Source organism: Anomaloglossus baeobatrachus, chromosome 7, assembly GCF_048569485.1.
Source record: "Anomaloglossus baeobatrachus isolate aAnoBae1 chromosome 7, aAnoBae1.hap1, whole genome shotgun sequence".
Lineage (NCBI taxonomy): Eukaryota > Metazoa > Chordata > Amphibia > Anura > Aromobatidae > Anomaloglossus > Anomaloglossus baeobatrachus.
This window is the reverse complement of record NC_134359.1, coordinates 144,410,499-144,436,835: the sequence shown is the minus strand read 5'-3', so window position 1 is coordinate 144,436,835 and position 26,337 is coordinate 144,410,499. Positions and strand designations below refer to the sequence as shown.

General features: G+C 46.8%; 1 protein-coding gene across 3 annotated transcripts in view; it reads left to right on the top strand.

Annotated features, from left to right (window-relative positions):
• The window catches only part of LOC142245214 (glutaminase kidney isoform, mitochondrial-like), a 1,837,395-nt gene that overhangs the window by 1,107,850 nt on the left and 703,208 nt on the right, over nt 1-26,337 (top strand). For all 3 annotated transcript variants that reach the window (XM_075317734.1, XM_075317731.1, XM_075317733.1), the window contains exon 11: nt 21,099-21,149. In XM_075317734.1, the coding sequence (XP_075173849.1) occupies nt 21,099-21,149 (51 nt within the window). The remainder of the gene's footprint in view (nt 1-21,098; nt 21,150-26,337) is intronic.

The following is a 26,337-nucleotide window of genomic DNA, read 5'->3' as shown; positions in this document are numbered from 1 at the left end:
CCCCACATATCTTAATGGAGGTCTCTTTTTTTCTCCTGAATCACAGCAACTCAACCGCATCTAACCGTTTTTTCTTTTAACTGCCTCCTCAAGCTCCACCCCCAACAGCCACTTCCTTGCTTTCAAATCAATTGCAATACCAAACCAAGGCAGTAGAGAGCAGCGCAAAGCTAAATAATTTACCTCCTCCCAAGGTGGGGAATAGGTGTCACAAATGTAATCACATAGATAATATAGAACACACATTAGTAGTGGCTTTTCTGGTCACTACACTTGCGCTGTGATGTGTGCGTCCCTGCGGCTTGAAGCTACGCTGAGACCCTCTTCCTTATGTTGGTTCTGGTTCTCACCCGTATGGCAGGCAGCGCAAGTCCTTTACTGGTGCCACTCTTTTGTCACGGCTCCTGGCTCTAGTATGCTGCTGTGCCCCGAGCATTCTGTGGGCCAGGAGACTTGTAATCTTCTGCCCTTCGGATTCTGCTGGTGGGACTTGTAGCACACATGAAGCCTAGGGCTCCATTCCCTGCTCTCTGTGCTCGGTCCTGAGGAAGCTTTTGTGCAGCTCCCTTCCCAGTGACCATCTTCTCTCCACTCCTAACTTGTTCTAAAACAGTTTCACTTTCTCAATGTGTGTCTGTGCCTAATTCCTCATCCAGGCCAGATAACATAGGAAAGCTCCCCATTCTTGTCTGGAGTAGGAAGTGTTGAGTGCTTGTGTACCTAGCATGGGAGATTCCCCCCCACTGCTTCCAGGCATAGCATCACCCCCTGTGGGGAGGGCAATGCTACTGGGTCAACCGGACCACTGGGGTGCCACATGTCATCCACAGATCCCCCATAAGAGTGTGTCAACCACAGATCCCCCATAACAGTGCGCCATCCACAGATTCCCAAAACAGAGCATCATCCACAGAACCTCCATAATAGAGCGACATCCACAGATGCCCCATCATCCCACAAGCTCCCCCTCATGACTCATGGTATTCACAAACATGGTTCAAGTTACTTACAATGTTCTTACAATTGTTAAAATAATGTTTTTATAATTTTATTAAAATGTTGGCTCAAAATATATATTTTTAATTTTCCTCCTCTAAAAACTAGCTGCGTCTTATAATCAGGTGCTTCTTATAAAGCGAAAAATACAGTATTTGCTTTTTGGATTTTTTTTCTCACCATGCTGTGCACCAATCAGATTAAGTGATTTTAGATTTTCATAGATCGATCATTTCTGAATGTGGCAATACCAACTGTGTGTATATTTTTTTATTTGTTTAACTGTTTTATTTTCAATGGGGCTAAAAGGGGAGGATTTGATCTTTTTATTTATTTATTTTTTAATTTTTTTACATTATTAAAAACTTTTTTTCTTTTTTTACATTTCTATTTATTTTATCAGTCCCCCTAGGAGACTTTATGGATCCACTGATCACTTGACTTGTTCATTTCTGTTGAACAGAGCTGCACAGCTCTCATCAGCAGAAATGCAGCTTTCCTGTGTGAGCCGCTGCTCTATCGGCTCTTACAGGAAATACGTCATTGTCATCATGTTAGGGGTCATCACATGATTCTGAGCTAGCATGGCAACTATCGCCACCCTGTGATCAAGTCATAAAGCCTTTGATTGCGACATGGAACAGCATGATCCCCGCCATGGCCATTTAAATCACGCTGTCACATTTTGACAAAGCGATCAAAGTGGCAACCAGGTGCGGGAGGTTCGTGGATCCACCCGTGCCTGTTAGCCCCACATGTCTGGTGATCAAATCAGCAGACATGTGCGAGGATCATCACCGCCTCACCACAGCAGCAGGCGTTAATTACCGTGACATGCCCGAATGTACCAGTACAGTAGGTTCAGTAGGTTGTGAAGGGGTAAAAACTAGCTGCTGGAAGGCAATAGGCACATCATGTTTCCTAGCTATGGATAAAATTATAATAGGAAACATGATGGCAATATCTTCAGTCTGGGATGCTCAGAGGCGGAGATATGAGGGTAGCTGCCATTTCATATTTTTTTGGAACCTGAAGGCACATCCAGCCCTGTCATAGGTCACCAGGTGGGCGGTATGTGGGAGGTACATGGATTACTGAAAACCAAAGCGAACATTTTGTAGGGGATTCTTCTCAGAAACGTCATGTCCAGTAAATGTGTTGGGAGTACCCAGGAACCCACTGGCTCCACAGTGCCTCCTTTGTGCTGAACCAGCACCCAGCCTAATCACAAGGTAATGGGTAACTGATTCATATGTACATCTGCTTGTACCTATATCTTTCTCTATTTCTGACTATGCTAACTGTAAATCTCTTCTGTATATATTGCTTTATCTACTGTGCTGCTAATTCGATGAAATATATAATTTAATCCGGAGTTGTTATTTTATTCCTATCCACAAATCCAATGTCCGTATGCTCGGTTTAGTATTACTTGCTATCTTGGCTGGTTTCTGGCCTGATAAAGTACTGCAATGGACCAGTCTTAGAAATGCATCTCAATAAATTCATCATCAAAAAGTTAATTTACTTCAGTAATTCTGTGGCGCCCCTGAGGCTCCAGTCGCCACAGAGGTACTGCACTTCAGCCAAAGGTGTGGTATCCCATTCCCAGGTAAGGAGTAGGTTACAAGTCGGTATACACACAAATACACACACTGTTAATTTAGCGACACTTCATTAGGCCGTAGTTAGGGCAAGTTGCAACTTTGAAGTCGCCTTAGGAAAGCAACGCCCAAAGCTAGTCTGGAGCTGGAGTTTAGTTAGTGGGAGCAGACTGTAGAACGTAAGTCAGTCAGGAAGTGGGCGCAGAGGAGACAGGTCCTGGGGTCTGGAGCTGGACAGCTTGTCCCAGGATCAGAACAGAAGGAGTCCTGGAGCCGTGGGAAGTGCGCCAAACGCCCATGGACTCTTATCCACAGCCGTTATACCAGTGTGAAGGGACTTGGCCGCAAAGGGGAGATCTACAAGGCTCAGCTAGCAAACCAGAGGCTGAGGTTTCTGCAAGTACCAAAGCCACATCAACACACATCCAGTGAAAAGGTGACCATATAGGACAAGGGAAGATAGCCACCCATAAAAGGGTGGGCAGACACTGGCTCGGGGCTATGTGTGTGAGGTAGGGGCAGGCGGGAGAGGCCATCACAGGAAGATGACCAAGGAAGGAACACAAAATGGTGTAAAAGATTGTGGCTTTGAACTATCAAAGGATCAGCTGGGGCCCATCACAGCAGGACTCAGCACTCCCAGGGCAGCATTTGACCGGTCTTGTTAATCTGGAACTCTTAACTGTGAGTAAAGACCTTGTGACTGCATTCCTGTGTTGCCCAGTTATTGCCTGCGCCTTCGGCCCTGCACCCCAGTGTACTGCCCCCGTGCTCGGATCCGGGTTCACTGTGGCTCGAGGGTCTCCGGACCCTGGGGTCATGCGGCCACTGGAATAAAAAGGGGGTATTTACAGGGGAGTTGATGTATAGCTCGTGGCGGCACCCGTGGTGTACGGTAAATTGGAGAGTACTGCTGCTGAGAGTACCCAGGGTGATGCAGTGGGGAAGCAAGGTGTTGTAACCCTCCACGGATAGGGGGGATGCCCCGGGACTCGGTGAGGGGTGCCGTGAGGTGCAGGGGTCACTCTCGTACTCACTCAGTTCATTAGCAGACACCGACAACCGGGTAAACCAAGTCTCTGGGTACCACTGCCGCTTAGGGGAGCTCGTCCAGGTCCTGTCCCCAATGGTGCTGCCTGATGATCTGTGACCTGCCTCCTGGCACTTAGTTTGACTTCAACTTGTGGGTCCGGTAGCTTGGAACTAGCTGGGCCCCGCTCCCTACTATGGCTAAGTATGGGAGCTTGCTCTCAGGACTCACGCTTGGAATTTCCGCTTTGGATTGGAAAGTCCTATCCCCCTCGTTGCACTAATGTCCCGATTCTGGAATGGGTGGGAACAGATCATAAAGGCTCCATTCTCCTCAGGTGAATTGCTGGGTTGCTTGAAGCTACTCTCCGACCTAGGGTCCGTGTACCCCGTGGTGCCTTCGGTCCCGGACCGGTGATAGTGCTAGGCTGCTGGCTGTCCTCCTCAACAAGTCCGAGCACCTCGCCACAATCCCCTGCGACCAGGGGTCTGACTCCTCTAGGCCCAGACCACCGTCTGCAACCTAGACAGTACTTCAGGAGTCACCACTCCCGACTTCCTCTGAGCTCCTCACAGCTCATGGGCTACATCTCAACCTCTCTCTGACTACATTCCTCACCTCCCCTCCCTGAGCCCCCAGGTGGGAGGCTATATCACTCAAGCCGTCCACTTGTGTATCTGGTGGGTGTGGTGCAGGGTATATCTAGGATTTGATTTGCTGTTGGAGGCAACACCATATAGTTAGGGACCCAGAACCAAGAGGGAGGCGGAATACTGCATGGAAGGGCAGCTTGTGCAGTACCCGGTGACGACCTGATAGTCCAGGGGCATCACACCGCTCCAAGGAACAAGGCATAAAAGGGAAAGCTCCTCCCACTGGGAATGCAGACAACATGATCAGATGACTGATACAGCTCTGCCACAGCAGAGTGCAAACAGTTTTGTGACAATAGCATTAATAAAAGGCCATTCGAAAACTTGGGGCAGATTTACAAGGAGTGAACTGCTGATGGAGTCAGTGCTTCAAGAGCCACCACACACAGATGTATCCAGTACATGGGCTACAACTGTCACACTCCTTGTGTCAAGCCACTAATAGTTAAATAGGTACATAGTTACTTAGGTTGAAAAAATACCTAGGTCCATCTAGTTCAACCTTCCTCCACCAGTTCTACATTTTGTCACTAAGTCATTTATAACCAACAATGTTGTGTGAACTGAGGAAATCATCCAGCCCTTTTTATAAACTAATGACCAATAGACAACAACAGAAGTGACTTACCTGGGCCAAGGAGAAAAATAACTGGACCCTTGCTCAGTGGTCCAAGGGGGTGTTTTCAGATTAAAGTACATTTTTTGCATTTCATTTGGAAATCAAGGTCTTTAGAGTCTGGAGGAAGAGTGGAGAGGCACACAATCCAAGCTGCTTGAGGTCTAGTGTGAAGTTTCCACAATCAGGATGGTTTGGGAAGCGAGGTCATCTGCTGGTGTAGATCCACTGTAGAGATGAGCGATGTTCGAATCGAACCGTTCGCCAATTTCAAATTCGAGTTGTTTTGGGCGGTGTTCGAGTCGCTCGACGAACTCGAACGATTTGCTTCATGTTCGACCGTTCGAGTTACTGTTCGATAACTGTTCGATCACCAAAAGCGTAGCTAGTGTGAGGCAGTGACAGGGGTAATATTTGAAGACCGCTATGTGTCCCCCAGAATGTGTCTGGAAACCCTCTGAGTTTGCTATAGCTATTACTGGGAGTATAGCACAAAGGGTAACAGGGAGACAGATCCCTCCTCCCAGTCCAGGTTTTGTAGCAATCCTCATGTCCGGCATTTTCGTTTAAAATCATGCAGAGCACAGCAGGGTGTGTCTCAGTTGAGAGCCAGGCTTGGTGAAGCTAACACACGCCGTGTGAGCTGGGCTGGCTCTGTGTGGAGTGAACACAGGCCAAGAGTGTGAGCCTAGGAGAACCTTACACAGATCCCTGCGGTTAACGGGGTCCAAGGTAACAAGACTTTTTGATGCAAAGAATTTGTCTATATGCACCGGCTGTGATCCGGAAGAGACTTTGACAGTGGGAAATTGGATCTATTTATGCTGCAACAATAAATAGACTGTTGGTGTGAACACGCTGCTGCCTCACGTTTTTGCCCAAGCAACGCTGCTACCTCACATTATGGTGGAGAATGCGGGCATGGCAGCCTGGTTGCTAAGGGCAATGGCCTAAGAGGTACTTACCCGGAAAAAAAAAAAATTTTTTTTTTACTGACTGTTTGCGGTGGATTGGTGGGTCCACGAAGCTTACAGGCGTTGCAGCCTGGTTGCTAGGGGCAACAACCCAGTTTTCACATGTTTATGATCAAGCCTGCAAAGTTACAGTTTAACTTAGCAGCCACTATGGAGGATCTTGTAAAGCAGCTGGCCCAGGCTAATGCTCAGCAGCAACAAACCAATGTCCAACTCCAGCGGGCGTTCGTTCAGCAACAGGAGACAAACAGCTTGTTGGCTAAGCAGCTTTCTGCTCTGCGAGAAGCGCTCCCAGCGGTAACTCCAGGTCATCCAGTCCTTCCTGCGGCCCAGGACAGAGTAAGGGCAGCACTTACGAGGATGAGTGCAGAGGATGACCCAGAAGCCTTTCTCTCCGTGTTTGAGAGGACCGCTGAGCGAGAGAAATTGTCTATCGACCGTTGGACTGATGTCGTGGCCCCGTTCTTGGTAGGTGAACCCCAAAAAGCCTACCTGGATCTCAGCACGGAGGATGCCAAGGACTATGGCACACTGAAAGGTGAGATCCTTGCACGAATGGGGGTTAACACTTATCTCCGGGCCCAACGAGTGAATCAGTGGTCCTTTGATTAGGGAAAACCTGCACGCTCACAGGCCCATGTCTTACTGGACCTTGTAAAAAAATGGCTGCAGCCGGAGACCTTGAACCCCGGACAGATGATTGAGCGGGTGGTGATTGAACGGTTTGTGCGGACTTTGCCAGCCCCCATTCAACGGTGGGTGGGACAGGGGGACCCCGGTACCCTAGACCAGCTAGTGAATTTGGTGGAACGCTACACAGCTACCCAGGAGTTGGTCCGGGACTCTGCTTCACGACGGGCACTCCATAGGGATACGCCCCCTTCATAGTTGGTAAAAGACTCCCGGCCCTCCTCGGGTGCTGCCCCGTCTTCAGCCCTGGCAGAGAGTAAACCGCGGGTCAGCAGGAGTCCCGGTTCCCCAAAGTCAGACACCCGAAACAGGGACACCTCTGCTGTTATGTGCTGGCGGTGCCATCAGCTCGGGCATGTGATGGCACAGTGCCCACTCACATCAGAACCCATGGACTGCCGGTACGCTCGCCGGGTATCAATGTATGCCCATACTGTTTGTACCGTAAGCACTGTTACTATGGGGGAGAAGCCCCATCTCTGCAAAGTACGTGTTAATGGCTATACAGCAGAGGCTTTGTTGGACTCAGGAAGTTTAGTGACTCTTGTACATGCCTCCTTGGTCTCCGTGGAAAACCCTACGGGACATAAAGTAGGGGTACTTTGTATTCATGGAGACCTACGTGCGTGAATACCCTATGGAAAGGGTGACCATTGCTACCTCGTGTGGAGAGGTTCAACATGAAGTGGGGGTGATGAAAAGACTTCCATATGCTGTTATTTTGGGAAGAGACTTGCCCCTGTTCTGGACATTATGTGGGAGGCGACCTAGCCCTCCGAGGTGTATGATTGAACCAGGCCCTGAGCCGGACGATCCCGACTCAGGGATACCTGCCGTAGGGGTCACCAGTATAGGGACAGAGTGTAACCCTGCCAGGTTCCCCCTAGAGGTAATGGCAGGAGAGGTTGAGCCACCCGAGGCAATCCCGGAGTTGAAGGTGTCTCCAGATAATTTCGGAACAGCACAGCTCCGGGACCCCACATTGGCTCCTGGACGTGGAAATGTACAGGTAATTGATGGGGTACCCCAGCGGCCTGGTGCCAGGCTGGAAACTCCCTACATGGCTCTAAAGCGAGAGTTGCTCTATCGGGTTGATACAATCCGGGGGGAAATAGTGGAACAGTTGGTGGTCCCTCAACCGTACCGCCGTCAGATCTTGGAATTGGCTCATAACCACCTAATGAGTGGGCACCTAGGTGAAGAGAAAACGCGGGAACGCATGTTTCAGCGGTTTTACTGGCCAGGGGTCGGCGCAGAAATTAAGAGGTTCTGTGAGTCCTGCCCAGTTTGTCAGTTGACCGCACCAACGCACCGTTTCCGTAATCCTCTGATACCTTTACTCATTATAGAGGTGCCTTTTGAGCGGATTGCTATGGATCTGATCGGACCCATTGTAAAATCAGCCTGTGGTCACCAGCACATCCTGGTAGTGATGGATTACGCGACACGTTATCCGGAGGCCATTCCACTACGTCACACCTCGGCGAGGCTTATTGCTCGGGAGTTGTTTGCTATGTTCTGTCGCGTGGGGTTACCCAAAGAAATCCTGACCGATCAGGGCACTCCCTTTATGTCTAAAATTACAAAGGAACTGTGCAAACTCCTCCAGATCAAGCAGCTACGCACGTCAGTGTACCATCCCCAGACTGATGGTCTAGTGGAACGTTTTAATAAAACTCTAAAGGCTATGTTGAAAAAGGTGGTCTCCAAAGAGGGGAAAGATTGGGACATGTTATTGCCCTATTTAATGTTCGCTATCCGCGAGGTCCCACAATCTTCCACCGGGTTCTCGCCATTTGAGTTACTGTATGGCAGACATCCGCGGGGACTGCTGGATATAGTTAAGGAAACTTGGGAACAGGAGCCCACCCCTCACAAAAGCACAGTGGAATACGTTATGGGTATGCAGGATCGTATCACGGCAATAATGCTCATTGTTAAAGAGCATTTGCTGGATGCTCAGGCAGCCCAAAGTACTCAGTATAATAGAAAGGCCTCCATCAGGTCTTTTAAACCGGGAGATCGTGTCTTAGTCCTAATACCTACTGCAGAAAGTAAGTTCTTAGCCAAATGGCAAGGTCCCTATGAGATCCGGGAGAAAGTGGGGGAAGTAAACTATAAGGTGTATCAGCCAGGTAGAAGAAAACCAGAGCAAATCTACCATGTAAACCTGCTGAAGGCGTGGAAGGACAGGGAATGTATGGTGGCTGACGTAACGTTGGACCTAACCTTTTCAGGTGCCGCTGACAGAGGCGGCAAAAGAAAAGACCGCTTTTGTCACGCCAGGGGGGCTCTATCACTATGTCGTCTTGCCATTTGGTTTACATGGGGCTCCGGCCACGTTTCAGAGATTAATGGACATAGTGTTAGAACCCCATCAACCATATGCCTCCGCATATTTGGATTACATCATCATCTATAGCAGTGACTGGAGCACCCACTTATCTCAGGTACAAGCGGTAGTGGATTCGCTCAGAGCTGCTGGTCTGACGGCGAATCCAAGCAAATGTGCTATGGGTCTCAAAGAAGCCCGTTACTTGGGGTATGTGATAGGCCAAGGGGTTATCAAGCCACAAGTAAACAAAATCGAAGCCATTCAAAACTGGCCTCGTCCCCTTACCACAAAACAGGTAAGAGCCTTTGTGGGTATAATGGGGTATTACCGACGATTCATACCCAATTTTGCTGGACGGTCGGCGCCTTTGTCCGATCTTTTAAAAGGGAAGAAGTCGGTCATGGTCCACTGGAATACACAAGCAGATGAAGCCTTTCAGGTGCTAAAGGTAGTCCTATGTGGTCAGCCTGTCCTTGTCAACCCTGACTTTCAAAAGGAGTTTATAGTACAGGCAGATGCCTCTGAGGTGGGTCTGGGTGCAGTTCTGTCCCAGGAGGTAGATGGAGAAGAGCACCCGGTCACCTATTTGAGTAGAAAACTCACCCCGGCAGAGAAGAACTATAGCATAGTGGAGAAGGAGTGCCTGGCCATAAAATGGGCTCTGGAATCCCTACGCTACTACCTGCTGGGGCGACACTTTCGCCTGGTGACAGACCACTCCCCTTTGGTCTGGATGAGGAATGCTAAGGAGAGAAATGCTAGAGTCACCAGGTAGTTTCTCTCCTTGCAGAACTTTCACTTTTCTGTGGAACACCGGGCTGGTAGGTTGCAGGGCAATGCGGATGCCCTGTCCAGAGGTCCCTGTATGTTGGCAAAAGTTCAACCCCGCCCGTTTGAACTGAGGGGGGGATATGTGAGGCAGTGACAGGGGTAATATTTGAAGACCGCTATGTGTCCCCCAGAATGTGTCTGGAAACCCTCTGAGTTTGCTATAGCTATTACTGGGAGTATAGCACAAAGGGTAACAGGGAGACAGATCCCTCCTCCCAGTCCAGGTTTTGTAGCAATCCTCATGTCCGGCATTTTTGCTTAAAATCATGCAGAGCACAGCAGGGTGTGTCTCAGTTGAGAGCCAGGCTTGGTGAAGCTAACACACGCCGTGTGAGCTGGGCTGGCTCTGTGTGGAGTGAACACAGGCCAAGAGTGTGAGCCTAGGAGAACCTTACACAGATCCCTGCGGTTAACGGGGTCCTAAGGTAACAAGACTTTTTGATGCAAAGAATTTGTCTATATGCACCGGCTGTGATCCGGAAGAGACTTTGACAGTGGGAGATTGGATCTATTTATGCTGCAACAATAAATAGACTGTTGGTGTGAACACGCTGCTGCCTCACTGCCTCACGTTTTTGCCCAAGCAACGCTGCTACCTCACACTAGTTACTAGCAGGCTTTTCACTGTAATACTATCAGTCACTTTTACTAATGATATTATCAAAATTCATCGTATAGTGTGCTGGGGGGACGGGGTATAGATCAGTGGTGCTTAGTGCTGAAAGAATGGCAATCGTCATTTTTTTTCCTAACCGCGCATACAATGGGGCGGGCCAGGCTGTCAGCCAATCACAGACACACACACACACAGGAAAGTGGATTTTTGCCAGACAAGCAAGGGCATGTGTCATTGGCTGTGCATGTCACATGTCCTTGCCCTATAAGACCCGGCCATTTTCCCCATCACCGCCATTATCTCACTGCTGTGGGTGTGTGACAGTCACCGCTCCTGCTGCTGCTGCTGTGAGCACTATACACTTATACAGTGCAATCTACACATCGGTTTAGGGATTAGGGACTACTTGTAATTTCAGCCCTTTTCAGAGCTACATTAGAGCAGTTCATAGCCATTTTTGCTAGGCAGGTCTGTGCCAGCGCTGTGCAAGGGTTTATCACAGCATCTGTCTAAATCAGCTTAGGTAGTTCCTTGGGGCATAGTTTCATTGTCTGGCATAGTCAGTGGGGGTTACTCTGCTGAAAAGAAAGCTATACCACCTCTGCATTCTACACCACCTCTCCATTTTTGCTACGCAATTTTAAATGCAAAAAGTGCAGGCAGTTCCTTGGGGCATAGTTTCATTGTCTGGGATAGTCAGTGAGGGTTCCTCTGCTGACAAGAAAGCTATACCACCTCTACATTCTACACCACCTCTCCATTTTTTCTACGCAATTTTAAGTGCAAACAAACATTGTCCAATTTGTTCACAAACAAAATGAGTAGCAAAAGGACAGATGCTGGTGGAAAGGGGAACAGGCGTGTTGGAAAGGAAAAAAAGTTTGTGTTCGTGGGGTAGGTGGTAAAGCAACAGAAACATCTGCTGAAGAAAGGCCATCTACCAGCAAAAGTAAGATGTCTACTACTTTCCGTGGACAATATGATATGATCCCTTTGCTACGGAAAAGTCCATTTCTACCAAAGGTAGATGAGGCACAAAAACAGCAGATGCTTGAATGGATCTCAAGTGCTCTAACAAGTGGCCTCTCCTCCACCTCAACTTCAACATCCCAAAGACTCCAGTCCTCTGAGTTGTCACCCCAATCGCACTTGCTTTCAACCAGCTCTCAAGTCTCCACCCGCCCTGCAGAGTATGGGGAAACAGAGATGGTTGAGTCTGCAGAGCTGTTCAGTCACACTATAGCCTGGGAATCAGAGGTCTGTTCCAAAGTTACAGTAAGTCTAGACAAGGAACTCATCTGCAGTGATGCCCAGAAGCTTTGTGAGTCAGATTCAGGCCCAGATGAAGAAGGTTCTGAGCATAATGTAGACCCTCATTCCCAAACTGTAACTCCTCTTGGTGGAGACAATAAGGAACATGCTGATGACGATGAGACTCAGATACCCGATTGGAATGACAACTTAACTATTCGGTCAGGACAGGAAGAGGTTGGCTCTGAGGATGACGGAAGTGCAAACACACAGGGTGATGATGAGGTTGTAGATCCCACTTACTTCCAACCCACAGTCAGGCACTCGATGAGGTCAGCAGAGGCGGTGGAGGAGGATGCGACTGACGACGAGGTTAGCTTGCGCCTTCCTGGACACAGACAGAGTACTGGAAGCACGTCAACAACTGCATCCTCAGCCACAACTCTGCCTCTGAGCCCATGCGCAGGTTGCATGGGCTCTAAGCCTTGCCTAGCCTGGTCCTTTTTTGACATCGCAAGGGATCTCCCAACTCATATCATCTGTAAGATTTGTCGCCAATCTCTCAGTAGAGGCCAAAACCTCACTAGTTTCACTACTTTGTCCTTGAACCGTCATATGGATATGAAGCATAAAGGCCCTGTCACACACAGAGATAAATCTGTGGAAGATCTATGGTTGCAGTGAAATTGTGGACATTCATTGCCAGTTTTGTTGCCGTGTACAAATGGAACAATATGTACATGATTTCACTGCAACCACAGATCTGCCAAAGATTTATCTCTGTGTATGAAGGGGCCTTAAGTTGCAGTGGGAAGCTCACTGTGCTACAATGCGGCCTGGCGGAGCGGGCCAACCACCGTCTGCCCCTTCAAGTGCATCCGCGCGCTCTTCATCCTCTATGACTGTGGGGACAGCAGTCACACATGCTTTTCGACGCAGACCTTCCACCTCTTTATCCGCAACAGGCAGTGTGATTGGCAGGTCGGCAGTTGTTTTGGAAGTGGAAACAGCTGCTGGTGTTGAGCTCTCTCAGACATCGAGAGCACCACCTTTGGATGAAGGCAACTTACGCCTTGGAGATCTTGTGTCCGACAGCCAGCGTTCTCTCAGAAGACACTTTCAGTGCTGCTGGGTGTGTGCTGACAGATAAACGCACGCGTCTGTCCACTGACAATGTAGACAGACTAACCTTCATCAAGATGAACAAGTCATGGATCAGCAAGGACTTTTCTACCCCTGTGTCATCCTGGGGAGAGTAAAGTCTTGTTGATTTGCATGAAGCACAATCAAAATCCACATGTCAAGTTTGCAACTGGGGGACAATTGATGCCACTTAAGTGGTGTCTGTGGCCCAATTTTTTTTAAAAAATTGAGTCTCTGGTTGGAGTCCCCTTGCTATGTTTTAAATGATCCAAGATGAAGAAGTCATGGATCCGTAAGGACTGTTCTACCCCTGTGTCATCCTGGGAAGAGTAAAGGCTTGTGGATTTTGATTGTGCTTCATGCAAATCAACATGTCAAGTTTGCAACTGGGGGACAATTGATGCCACTTAAGTGGTGTCTGTGGCCCAATTTTAGGAAATAATGTAGACTCTGGTTAGAGTCCACTTGCTGTGTTTTACATGATTTTAGAAGGGCATGACATTCCTATATCTGTGTCTCCTCCTCCTTTTACTCGTCCAGCTCTTTTCTTTCAGCATGAGTATATGTACTTGATACTTTTCTATGTGTTTGTGGTGTCTCGTGTGTTGTGTCACCTTTTGGACACCTTAGAAGGTGTTTTCTATGTGTTTGTATGTGTTTGTGTTTGCCTGCCATTGTTTTTAATGGGGTTCGACGAACCGAACTCGAACACTAGAGGGGTGGCTCATCACTAATCCAATGTGTTTTATCAAGACCAAAGTCAGCACAGCCGTCTACCAGGAAATTTTAGAACACTTCATGCTTCCCTCTGCCGGCAAGCTTTTTCGAGATGGAAATTTTATTTTCCAGCAGGACTTAGCACCTGTCTACACTGCCAAAAGTACCAATACCTGGTTTAATAACCACAGTTTTACTCTGCTTGATTCACCAGCAAACTCGCCTGACCTAAACCCCATAGAGCATCTATGGGGTATTGTCAAGAGGAAGATGACAGACACCAAACCCAGCAATGCAGGCGAGCTGCCTGGGCTTCCATAACACCTCAGCAGAGTCACAGGCTGATTGCCTCCATGCCACACCACACTGATGTAGTGATTCATGCAAAAGGAGCCCTGACCAAATATTGAGTGCATTTAATGTACATACATTTCAGTAGACCAACATTTCTGAGTTTAAAGTCATTTTTTTCAGTTGGTCTTATATAATAATCTAATTTTCTGAGATAATGGCTTCTGGGTTTTCTTTAGTTGTAAGCCATAATCAACTTTAACAGAAATAAATAATTGAAATAGATCAGTGTGTGTGTGTGTGTGTGTGTGTGTGTGTGTAATGACTTGAATTACTGAAATAAATTAACTTTTTGATGATATTCTAATTTATTGAGATGAATTTGTATATCTAACAAGGAACTGGTGGCACACTGCCCACCTGAAAGAGCCTTGATTCACTGGGGCTAATAAAAGAGACTGCCTGTCAGTGTTGTGAGCGAGTGGGGTGTTGCTCCGAATGGTGCGTGGCCCCCTCTGTCTCCCTTTTGGTGCCTCCCTGTGCCCGCATTGCCGGTGGTGTCAGTGTAACCCTTTGCCAAGCTGTCATTTCGTACCCCTGGGGGTGCAGAAGGCCACATGTTTTTTGAAGTGACAAGGCCGTATCACATGGCTCTGATATTTTATAGACGTCAGGGTTTGGTTGCAAGTTGCGGGTTCATCACAGATTGTTGACAGTGGTGTGATGTCTGAACCCCCCCCATTCCCCAGTTGTTCATCACACTTGGGTCAAACATTTTGGATATCCTTCCACAAACGTCTCACAATAGTTGGTAGGAATTTGGGCCCATTCCTCCTGACAGAACTAGTGTAACTGAGCCATGCTTTAGGTCACCTTGCTTACACCTGCCTTTTCAGCTTTGCCCATATATTTTCAATAGGATTGAGATTAGGGCTTTGTGATTGCCACTCTAAAATATTGCATACAAATCAGAGTGAAGAGGGGGTTAATGCCGCGCATCAGCCAAAATGAAGATGTAGCACGTTGATGTTATAAACGTATTCTTTTATTCCATCGGTCTACGCGTTTCGAGGATACACCTCTTCTTCAGGACCAGTGCATCAACATAGTATCGATACTATGATACTATGTTGATGCACTGGTCCTGAAGAAGAGGTGTATCCTCGAAACGCGTAGACCGATGGAATAAAAGAATACGTTTATAACATCAACGTGCTACATCTTCATTTTGGCTGATGCGCGGCCTTAACCCCCTCTTCACTCTGATTTGTATGCACATCCTTGTGGGGCTGCAGCAGACGCCTTCATCCTATGCTCTATCAGTGGTTGTGACTATCTCACAACCTTTTCAGGTGAGTGTATTTTTCCTGATCTACCTCACTGATCTGTTGGTATTACACTATCAGCGCTCCTTATTTTTCAGTTTACACTCTAAAATATTGACTTTATTATCCTTAAGCCACTTTGTAACTGGTTTGTCAATATGCTTTAGGTGATTGCCAGGTTGGAAGACTCATGATGTTGCTGGAGTTCTGCCACATAATCTTTTTCCCTTATGATGCAATCTATTTTGTCAAGTTAACTAGTCTCTCCTGCAGCAAATCAACCCCACAACATGATGCTGACGCTCCCATGTTTCACAGTTGGGATGGTGTTGTTAGGCGACAAAGCTACTTCCTTTCTCCTCCAAACGCAACGATGGTCATCATGGCCAAACAGTTCAATTTTAGTTTTGTCAGACCACAGGACATGTCTCCAAAAACTAAGGTCTGTGTTCCTGTGTGCTTTTGCAAACATTAATCTGGCTTTTCTTGTTTATTTTTGAATAATGGTTTCTTCCTGGCAGAGTGGCTTTTCAGCCCATGTTGATACAGTACTCGATTCACTGTGGATAATGACACAATCTTACCAGCTTCTGCCAGCATCTTCACAAGGTCTTTTGCTTTTGTTCTTGCTTTGATATGCACATGTCTGACCAAAGCACATTCATCTCTGGTACACAGAACCTGTCTCCTTCCTGAGTGGTATGATGGCTGGACATTACAGTCCTGTATGTACTTGCGTACTTCAGGAAATTGCACCCAAGGATGATACAGACTTTTGCAAATCCACAATGCTCTTCCTGAGAATTTGCTGATTTTCCCCATCTTTCCCATAATGCTACACAAAGAAGCAGTGTGTTTCATGTGTGCATAAAAATACATCCACAAGTGTATATAATTAACGCAGATGTTGCTAATAAACCTACCAGAAACTTCCAAAAACATGACCTCATTATTTGGCTGTCCCATATTGTTTAAAGGCATAGTACTGTTTGTGCATGTAACTTTTGACTTTGCAGAAAATAATAAAAATGCCTTAAAATGTTATCTAGCTCTCATTATTCTGGCATTTGGCAAATATGCATTATTTTGGTAATCCTAATTTACCTAACGCTGGAAAGGTTTATTCTGATTTCATATCAGATAGTGAGAAAAACATGCATATGTGTCTTTTTAATTATTGAATGTAAACGTCTGGTTTCAACTCTATATGTTTACTATTATGATCGTCTTTTGAAGAATTTAAAACTGACTTTTAAATTATCGATTTTTGTTGATTGAACGTATCTACTACCATATTTGTCAATATGCTTCATTGAAGTGAGGTGATTCCCTCCAGGGTATATAATAAAAAACAAACACGCGGCGCCAATCTCAGTGCGTTATCAAAGCGACTCTCTGGTGCCCTTTAAATGAAGTTTTATGCACTCACCTTTTGCCACAAAACTTCAAGCACTTATGATTTTTCCAAAGCTTCTTCACGCTTCTAATGTTTATCCGGGTCTGCTGCTTGCCTTGAATTGATCCTGTGTTTCATCCAGCCACAGATTGCCACAGGTAAAAAGGTTAAAAATGGAGTGAATCAATTCTATAGTGACCGCGCTTCCCCGTAGTGATGATTTTGAAACCTCTTGTCCACAATTGGAATTTATTGTTCAAAAACATTAAACGTACAGAAATGTATGTAAGGGTACGCTCACACGAGCGTGAAAATCGGACGAGTGCAATGCGAGAAATTCTCGCATTGCACTCTGACCAATGTTAGGCAATGAGGTTGAGCTGTTGGTCAGCTTTTCTCGCATCCAGATTCTGGATGCGAGAAAAGCGGCAGCATGCTGCGTTTTGCTGCTACCGCCGTATCTCTCGCACCCATTCAAGTGAATGGATGCGAGAGATACATCGGACTGCACTCGGATGTTATCCCAGTGCAGTGCGATCTACGCACAGGCTGACAGTGGAGGAGATGGGAGGATTAACCCCTCCCTCTCCTCCGCAGCGCCTGCACTCAGCTTCACAGCTGTGACCCGATCGCAAGATCGGGTTACAGTCGCATGACACCCGGCTCACGCTCGCAGCAGAGCCTGAGCCGGGGGACATTAGCATATCGCATCCGATGCTCTCGTATCGGATGCCATACGCTCGTGTGAGTCCAGCCTTAAACGTATGTTTAATGTTTTTTGAACAATAAATTCCAATTGTGGACAAGAGGTTTCAAAATCATCACTACGAGGAGCGCGGCCACTATAGAATTGATTCACTCCATTTTAAATATGCTTCATTGGTCATTGGACTTAATCCTGTATGTTTCTTATAATGAATATACTTTTTCTTAGATTATTAAATAAGATTTTTTTGCCTGTCTCTCCCATTGCTACTGATTAAATGTTATACAATGCTATGGGTTTGTAAAAATTATGAAGGTGGAGTTATTCAATCCAGCCTTTTCCAAAGGAATTTTTTTTCTCAAAAATACTTTTTCTTCTTTTTTTATTTTCTTTAGCATGGTTTTCCATACATGTTAAAATTTGTTTTGCAGTATTTTTTTTATTTTTTAGAAATATGCAACATAAAAGGTAAAAATACTTGTGTATGTAAAAAAATCATTTTGAAAGAAACATATTATATATGCTAAGATTATGAATTTTCACATCAATTTGCATTGGAATCGAATTTAAATATATAAAGCCTGCTTTACACGTTGCAATTTCGCATACGATATTGTATGCGATTTGCAACGCCCCCATTGTATGTGCGGCATGTTCAATTTGTTGAATGTGCCGCACAAACGATTAACCCCCGTCACACGTACTTACCTTCCATACGACCTCGATGTGGGCGGCGAACGTCCACTTCCTGGAGTGGGAGGGACGTGCGACGTCACGCGGCAGCGGCCAATAGAAGTGGAGGGGCGGAGCTGAGCGGGACGTTAACATCCCGCCCACCTCCTTCCTTCCGCATTGCTGGCCAGGAGCCGCAGGACGCAGGTAAGATCTGTTCATCGTTCCCGGGGTGTCACACACTGCGATGTGTGTTACCCCGGGAACGTTGAACAATCTGATGTTCAATTCTAGAGAAAGGTACGATGTGTATGCGATGAACGTTTTACCGTTCAATCGCACGTACCTGTCACACACTGCACTGTACCTTACAATGCCGGATGTGCGTCACTTACGACGTGACCCGGCCGACACATTATAAGATATATTGCAGCATGTAAAGCGGGCTTTAGCGAGTTAAATTGTAAGATGTGTTGGCAGTAATTTACCGTAATTCAATGTAATTCAGCAGTTTTTCTTTTCATGTGAGCGCATTCATAAAATTATATAAATGTTGTCATTTTATTAAGATAAACACATTATTCGAGAAACGTCTGATACACAAGACTGAAATGTGTCACTGTTTGTGCAATGGTTATGAAAAATGAAATGGATATGGATATGAAATATGAAAAAACAAATTAGAATAGAAAAAGGAACAAGATCCATGTGACTGCTGATTTTTTTATCCTGATGCTTCCATACAAATAGATGCAGCAGTGTCACAGATTACACAACTGCTCCCATAGAAGTGGACAGAGCAAACATTACACCACTGCTCCCATACAAATAGATGGAGCGGAGTCACACATTACACAACTGCTCCCATAGAAGTGGACAGAGCAATATTACACAGTACACTACTGCTCCCATAGAAATCGATGGAGCAGTGTTACACATTACACAACTGCTCCCATAGAGGTAAACAGGATGGTGTCACACATTACACCACTGCTAACATAGAATTCGACAGAGCGGGGCCACACAACTTCACTGCTCCCAAAGAAGTGGACAGAGAGGTCTTTCACATTACACTACGGCTTCCATTGAAATGTGTGGAGCTGGAGTCACACATCACAACACTGCTCCCATAGAAGTGGATAGAGTGGTGTTACATATTACATGCCTTAGGAAATACATATTGGGATTAGATATGCAGTAACACTTCACTGAGCCCTGTAAGTAATTCCAACATGTTTTACACTCCTCTTATCTAATCCTAGCATGTGATACACTCTGTGTATTTAACCCCAAAGTATGATGCAGCATCAACTAACAGAATCGGAGCTGCTAGCCATGCACCCTGACACTATATTCATGTCAATATCACTTTGCAGTCACCAACAAAATGTCTCTGCACTGTGATGCCAAATTTCATTCTTCTGTATCTTTTTGCACACTCCCAGAAGGGGAGAGGACAAGTGATTTAAGACACATGCGAGCAAATCCCACTCACATTTACTGCAGTCGTAATGTAAGTTAGCAGTACACTAGGTTTTCATGCAAATTTCACTAGCTGCTTTTACTAGTGTTTAAAAGTAGAAAATATATAAACTTTTTTCATTATTTTTCAAATTTTTCTCCATTAAAAACTGTCACGCTAGGTATGGGGAAGTACAATGCATATCGTGACAGGGAAGGGAAACCCTGTGTATAGTGAAGGGGGAAATGGTGACTCCTGAACAAACCTTCCACTGGACCCTGGCTCCCTTGATAACCCTAGATGGGTGCCGCACCTATGTGCTGAGTAGGATACCTGAGCCTGATAGAACTGGGCCCCTAGATAGGTAACAGATGGGATGGAATAGTCAACTCCACTAAGTTCTAAAGAAGACACAGGGGAAAGCACATGAACAACTTATCTCCAGGATAACTCAGGGAGAGGTTCAGCAATGAACAATAATGTTTCTTCAGATGGATACAAGCCGACTGATTACATTCAACATCTGTATAGGTTTCTAACTCTATCACCAGCAAAGACTAAGGGTGCCTTCACACTTTAGCGATGCAGCAGCGATCCGACCAGCGATCTGACCTGGTCAGGATCGCTGCTGCATCGCTACATGCTCGCTGGTGAGCTGTCAAACAGGCAGATCTCACCAGCGACCAGTGACCAGCCCCCAGCCAGCAGCGACGTGCAAGCGACCCTGCGCTTGCACGGAGCCGGCGTCTGGAAGCTGCGGACACTGGTAACTAAGGTAAACATCGGGTATGGTTACCCGATGTTTACATTAGTTACCAGCGCACACCGCTTAGCTTTGCTCTCCTAGCTACAGTACACATCGGGTTAATTAACCCGATGTGTAATGCAGCTACATGTGCAGAGAGCAAGGAGCCGCGCACACTGTTTAGCGCTGGCTCCTTGCTCTCCTAGCTACAGTACACATCGGGTTAATTAACCCGATGTGTAATGCAGCTACATGTGCAGAGAGCCGGAGCCGGCAGCACAGGCAGCGTGAGAGCTGCGGAGGCTGGTAACTAAGGTAAATATCGGGTAACCACCTTGGTTAAGATGTTTATCTTGGATACAGCTTACCGCAGCTGCCAGACGCCGGCTCCTGCTCCCCTGCTCGCTTCATTCGTCGCTCTCTCGCTGTCACACACAGCGATTTGTGTGTCACAGTGGGAGAGCGCCTTTGAAGAAAACGAACCAGGGCTGTGTGTAACGAGCAGCGATCTCGCAGCAGGGGCCAGATCGCTGCTCAGTGTCACACACAGCGAGGTCACTGCTGCGTCACAAAAAGCGTGACTCAGCAGCGATCTCGGCAGCGAGCTCGCTGTGTGTGAAGCACCCCTAAGGGGGAATGAGACTAAGGAAACCAAGGGAAGTGCTGATTATTCACAGCTGAAAGATTAGGAAATCCGCAGGGACCTAAAGGGAAACTGATTAACCCCAAGCATAGAAGAAGAGAATGTCAGGGAGCACTTTATGTAGCTAAACGCTGTGACCTTCTTCAGCAGGACACCACAGGACTGTCTGACAAGCGTGACACACTGTTAGCAAAAATAAATTATTTTTTTTAAAAAAACAAAAAACATTAAACCTTTAATATTTTTTAAAAATGTCAATTGTTGGGAATTTTTTTTTTAGGGTGGCACCTTCCTTTTAAGAAAGCTGAGCTACATGCTTACAAGTTGAATAATATAATTATTATTTTTGAAACAAACAATTATTTTATCTAATTGTAGTTGTTTTATTTTCTTAATTTGCAGTGTTTTCCAGAACACACTGACATGGTTGGAACCTTAGATTTTTATTTCCAGGTAAGAAAATGTGGTCTGATAATTTCACAGATTTTTTTTTTCAATATGTTGTCTAATATCACTGCTGATTTTTCATGGTTTTAATGGGTTGTCCATGTTTGGCACGAAAGTCTGTAGTCACTTCATGCATATTGTAAACTTGTGGTCTCTTGACCGTTCATTCCCGACACAACCAATGGAGAATCCTGACTGCATGCTCTTTGAGGGTTCACAAGTCTACAGTAACATAGAATGACTGCAGACTTTCGTGCCAAACCTGGAGTACCCATTCAATATATGAAGATGAAAATTTTCCATTAATATGGTTGTATAAATATTTGTGTGACCATCAAATTCTGACACTACCTTAAATTAATAGAAATATTCTGAATTACTCTAGATTAATTTACCATGACTTAAATAAATGTTCTTGACTTGTGTTATTTTAAAAAAATCTTTTAGTTGAAATATTGTTGACATATAGTATAGCAGATATTTAAAAAAATAAATAATTAAATATCCCATTTATTTTCTGTTCATATCTGCATTGTAGAATCACACGCACTTTTAGTATTAATTGAATATACAGGTGCACAAATATGCTATGTGGCCAATATACAGACAAATACATACACTATGAATTAGCACACTGTGGTTAATCTACATACGTAATCACCAGTTTCTGTAACGCTATTCCAGCATGCACTGCGGCAGTCAGTTGCGCAGTAGGGATGAGCGAACCTCTAGAGGCTTGAGTTTGGTTCGGTTCGTCGAACGAAGTTAGAGTTCGGTTCGGTGAGCCGTTCGACGAACCTCTTGAATCCCATTAAAAACAATGGGAGGCAATTACAAACACATAAAAACACCTAGAAAACACCCTCAAAGGTGTCCAAAAGGTGACAAACAACTCACACGACAACACAAACACATAGGAAAGTGACAAGGACATATACTCATGGGAAAACTAAACAGCTGGACGAGGAAATAGAGGAGGAGACACATATATAGGCATGTCCTGCCCTTCTAAAATCATGTAAAACACAGCAAGCGGACTCCAAGCAGAGTCTCCCTTTTTTGCAAAAATTGGGCCCCACAGACACCCCAAGTGGCATCACTTGTGCCCTAGTTGCTAACTGGATGTTTTGATTTGCATCAAGCACATTCCAAAATATGCCAGCCTTAACTGTCCCTGGGATGACACCGGGGTAGGTAGCAAAGTCCTTGCTGATCCATGACTTGTTCATCTTGGCTCATTTTTGAAAACACAGCAAGCGGACTCCAAGCAGAGTCTCCCTTTTTTTCCAAAAATTGGGCCCCACAGACACCACTTCAGTGGTAGCACTTGTGCCCCAGTTGTACACTTCACAGGTAGATTTGCATCAAGCACTGTCAAAAAAACGCCAGCCTTTACTCTTCCCAGGATGACACAGGGGTAGTAAATTCCTTGTGGATCCATGACTTGTTCATTTTGATGAACGTTCGTCTGTCCACATTGTCACTGGACAGATGCGTGCGCTTATCTGTCAGCACACGCCCAGCAGCACTGAAGACACGTTCAGAGACAATGCTGGCAGTTGGACACAACAAGATCTCCAAGGCGTAAGTGGCGAGCTCAGGCCATTTTTCAAGATTTGAAGCCCAAAATGAGCAAGGCTCCAGTTGCAAAGTCATGGCATCGATGTTCATTTGGAGATACTACTGTATCATCCTCTCCAGCCGTTGACTATGTGTCAGACTTCTTGTCTCTGGTGGCCTTGCAAAGGATGGTCTAAAAAAATTATGTACCGATTCAATAAAATTGCTGTTACTAGCACCAGATACGGTGCTGCTGATACGGTTAGACTGTTGATGACGAGACAGTCGCATGTTTGTCAAGTTACAACTGGGAGATTCAGTCCGTGCACCACTGGTGTTTGGTGGAAAAGCAGAGCTAAGATTGAGTAACAGCTTCTGCTGATACTCCTGCATACGTGCGTCCCTTTCTATGGCTGGAATTATTTCACAAAATTTGGACTTGTACCGGGGATCTAATAGTGTGGCAACCCAGTAATCATCGTCACTTCTAATTTTGACAATCTGAGGGTCATGTTGTAGGTAGTGCAGCAAGAAGGTGCTCATGTGTCTTGCGCATCCATGCGGACCAAGACCTCGCTGTATTTGTGGCATAGAGGTGCTAACCGTGCTTTCTTCCTCTGACATTTCCCCCAACCTCGTTCAACCGAAATTTGACCAAGGTCTCCCTCAGCCAGCTGCAGTCTTCCATGTCCATCGACAGTTCGTCCTCCATTTCTTCCTGGTCTCCTGCACCTTCCTCAACATTTTGGCTGCTACCATGCGCCCTTGTTAATCCCTCTCCCCCACCGTCCCATGCCTGCTGCCTTGGTGATGATGAACGTCTGGACCTTGTAGATGTTGTTATCCCTTGCGCATATGAATCCTCCTGTACTTCCTCCCCATCCTCTTGTCCCACCCCCTGACTCCGAATAGTGTTTAGCATGTGCTCCAGCATGTAAATGACTGGAATTGTGATGCTGATAAATGGCATTGTCAGCGCTAAACATATTCGTCGCCATGTCGAAACTGTGCAGAAGGGTGCAGAGGTCCTTGATCTGAGACCACTCCATCAGCGTGATCTGCCCCACCTCTGCATCTCGTTGGCCCAGGCTATATGTCATAACGTATTGCACCAGGGCTCGGCGGTGCTGCCACAGTCGCTGTAACATGTGGAGAGTCGAATTCCAGCGTGTAGCCACATCGCATTTCAGGCGATGAACCAGCAGGCCGAAAGACTTCTGGAGCGATGCAAGTCAGTCAGCTGCGGCGGAAGTGAGCAGAGAGTGACCGTGCCCTGTGCAGAAGCCCATCTAGGCCGGGATAGTGGGTTAAAAATTGCTGGACAACAAGGTTCAACCCGTGAGCCATACAAGGCACGTGTGTCACCTTGCCCTGGCGAAGGACCACACCCAGGTTTGCAGCATTGTCACATTCCCTGGCTGCAGGTTGAGTGGAGACAACCATTTTCGAAACTCGTACCGCAGAGCTGCCCTCAGCTCATCTGCTGTGTGACTCTTATTTCCAAGACATTTCAAGCTAAAGACCACCTGATGCCGTTGAGCTCTGCTGCCGGCATAGTAAGGAGGTGTGCAGGATTCCTTGTGCACAGTTGCAATACGGGTGGCCTGACCAGGCAGGCTTGGGGCGGAGGTGGAGGACCCAGACGAGGTTGAAGAGGCAGAAGCAGTGGAGGAACTTGGACAGACAGAGGATTGACACACAAGTCGTGGGGACGGCAAGACTTCTGCAGCAGACCCTTCACCATCTATCACCATAGTTACCCAGTGCCCAGTCAGTGACATGTAATGTCCCTGTCTATGCTTACTGGTCCAAGTATCAGTGGTGAAATGCACCTGTTCACACACAGAGTTTCTCAAGGAAGCGGTGATGTTGTGTGCGACATGCTGGTGTAGCGCAGGCACACCTTTCTTGGAGAAGTAGTGGCGACTGGGCATCTGGTACTGGGGCACTGCGACGGACATAAGGTCTCGAAAATCCTCTGTGTCCACCAGGCGGAAAGGCAGCATTTCGGTAGCCAAGAGCTTACAGAGGGATAAAGTCAACCTCTTAGCTTTGTCATTGCTCAGAGGAAATTACCTTTTATTTTTCCACATCTGAGGGACCGAAATCTGGCTGCTGTGTGGAGACGGTGGTGAGTAGGGTGTCCCTGGAAAAATGCAGGTCTGTGAGGAAAGTACAGGCGGAGACATGATGTTGCCTTCATCCAAAGTTGGTGCTCTCGATGTCAGAGAGCTGTACACCAGCACTTGTTTCCGCTTCAAAACAAACGGATGACCTACCAAGCAAGCTGCCTGTTGCGGTTAAAGTGGTGGAAGGTCTGCGTGGAAAACCAGGTATGACAGCTGTCCCCACAGTCATAGAAGATGAAGAGCGCACGGAGGAACTTGAAGGGGCAGACGGTGTTTGGCCTGCTCCGCTAGGCTGCATTGCAGTGTAACGGGGTGACAGGGGCGCCTCGGGGATTGTAGTCGTGGCCCCTTTTTCTGTCAGGCTCACCCCCGGACACACCGTCACTTTTGGGACAGGAGATGACTTGGTGGGGCAGAGTGTGGTGGTGCAGATATCGCCGTCAGATGTACAAACACTTTGCAGACGTAGGTCGGTTGAACCAGAAGGCATGTTTATTGTACACTTCTTCGTACAGAGGCAAAACAAATCAGATGGTTTCACGCTTTTGCTAGGGGGAAAACCTGTTCTGGACGTCTCCTCTAGTGGGGATGTGCCCGGCTACTCCACTTCACCTAGGCTCCCACTCCGGCTATCACAGACTGGACCCACACCAATTCTGCTTCACCATTGAGGACACTTCTTCTCTCCTTCCCTTCGTTCTTCCTGCCCACTCAGCTCCACACTCTGCCCCTGGCTGTTCCTTCTCCCCCGTCCCGGAATCAACTGCCTTCAACACACACACCACTCCCTTTCCCCTAAGCTGCCGGCTCCTCCTTCCTCCTGCACAGTTTCTATGGGGACAGCCGTCCCACCCGGCCACTAGGGGAAACCCAGCTATACAGTGCAATTACAATAAAACATCAACATAAAACATCAACAGCTTTGTCTACCCCAGCGGGGGTATTTTCAGGGGGAAACACTGCACCTCTTTGTAAGGGGTCTGCCCACCCCTTACATTCCTCCCCTCTTTCTGCCTAAGCCACCCGGCAAGGCTCGAACCTGTAAAAACACAACGTAGCAGCAAGGCAAACTTTGGATAAAACTTTAAAACCTTCATAAACAAAGTCAACCACTGAGCGCACAAGTTCTGCACCCGGAGTCCCTCCTGGGAGCTCCCGGTCTTTGTAGACAGTGTGCCCGGAGGCCATTACAGCACTCCCGGTCTTGGCTGGTCTTCTGCCCGGAGGCTTTCACAGCACTCCTGGTCTTTGTAGGTAGGAGTACAAACAGTAAAGTCTCCGTTAACAACACAGAGGGAGCCCCTGGCTCAGTCCAGCATCAGGCTCCTTCCGGGCTCGGTAGCTTAAACATGGTTACAAACTGTGGAACTTTTTCCGGCACTTTTAACAATGCCGGTACTCAACACGAACAGGTCCATGACCTCCGGTCATTACGGGTCACACGGGGTGGTAAGCGCGCTGCCATTCGGCCCGCTGAGCCCTCACATAATCGGAAAGGGACTGAC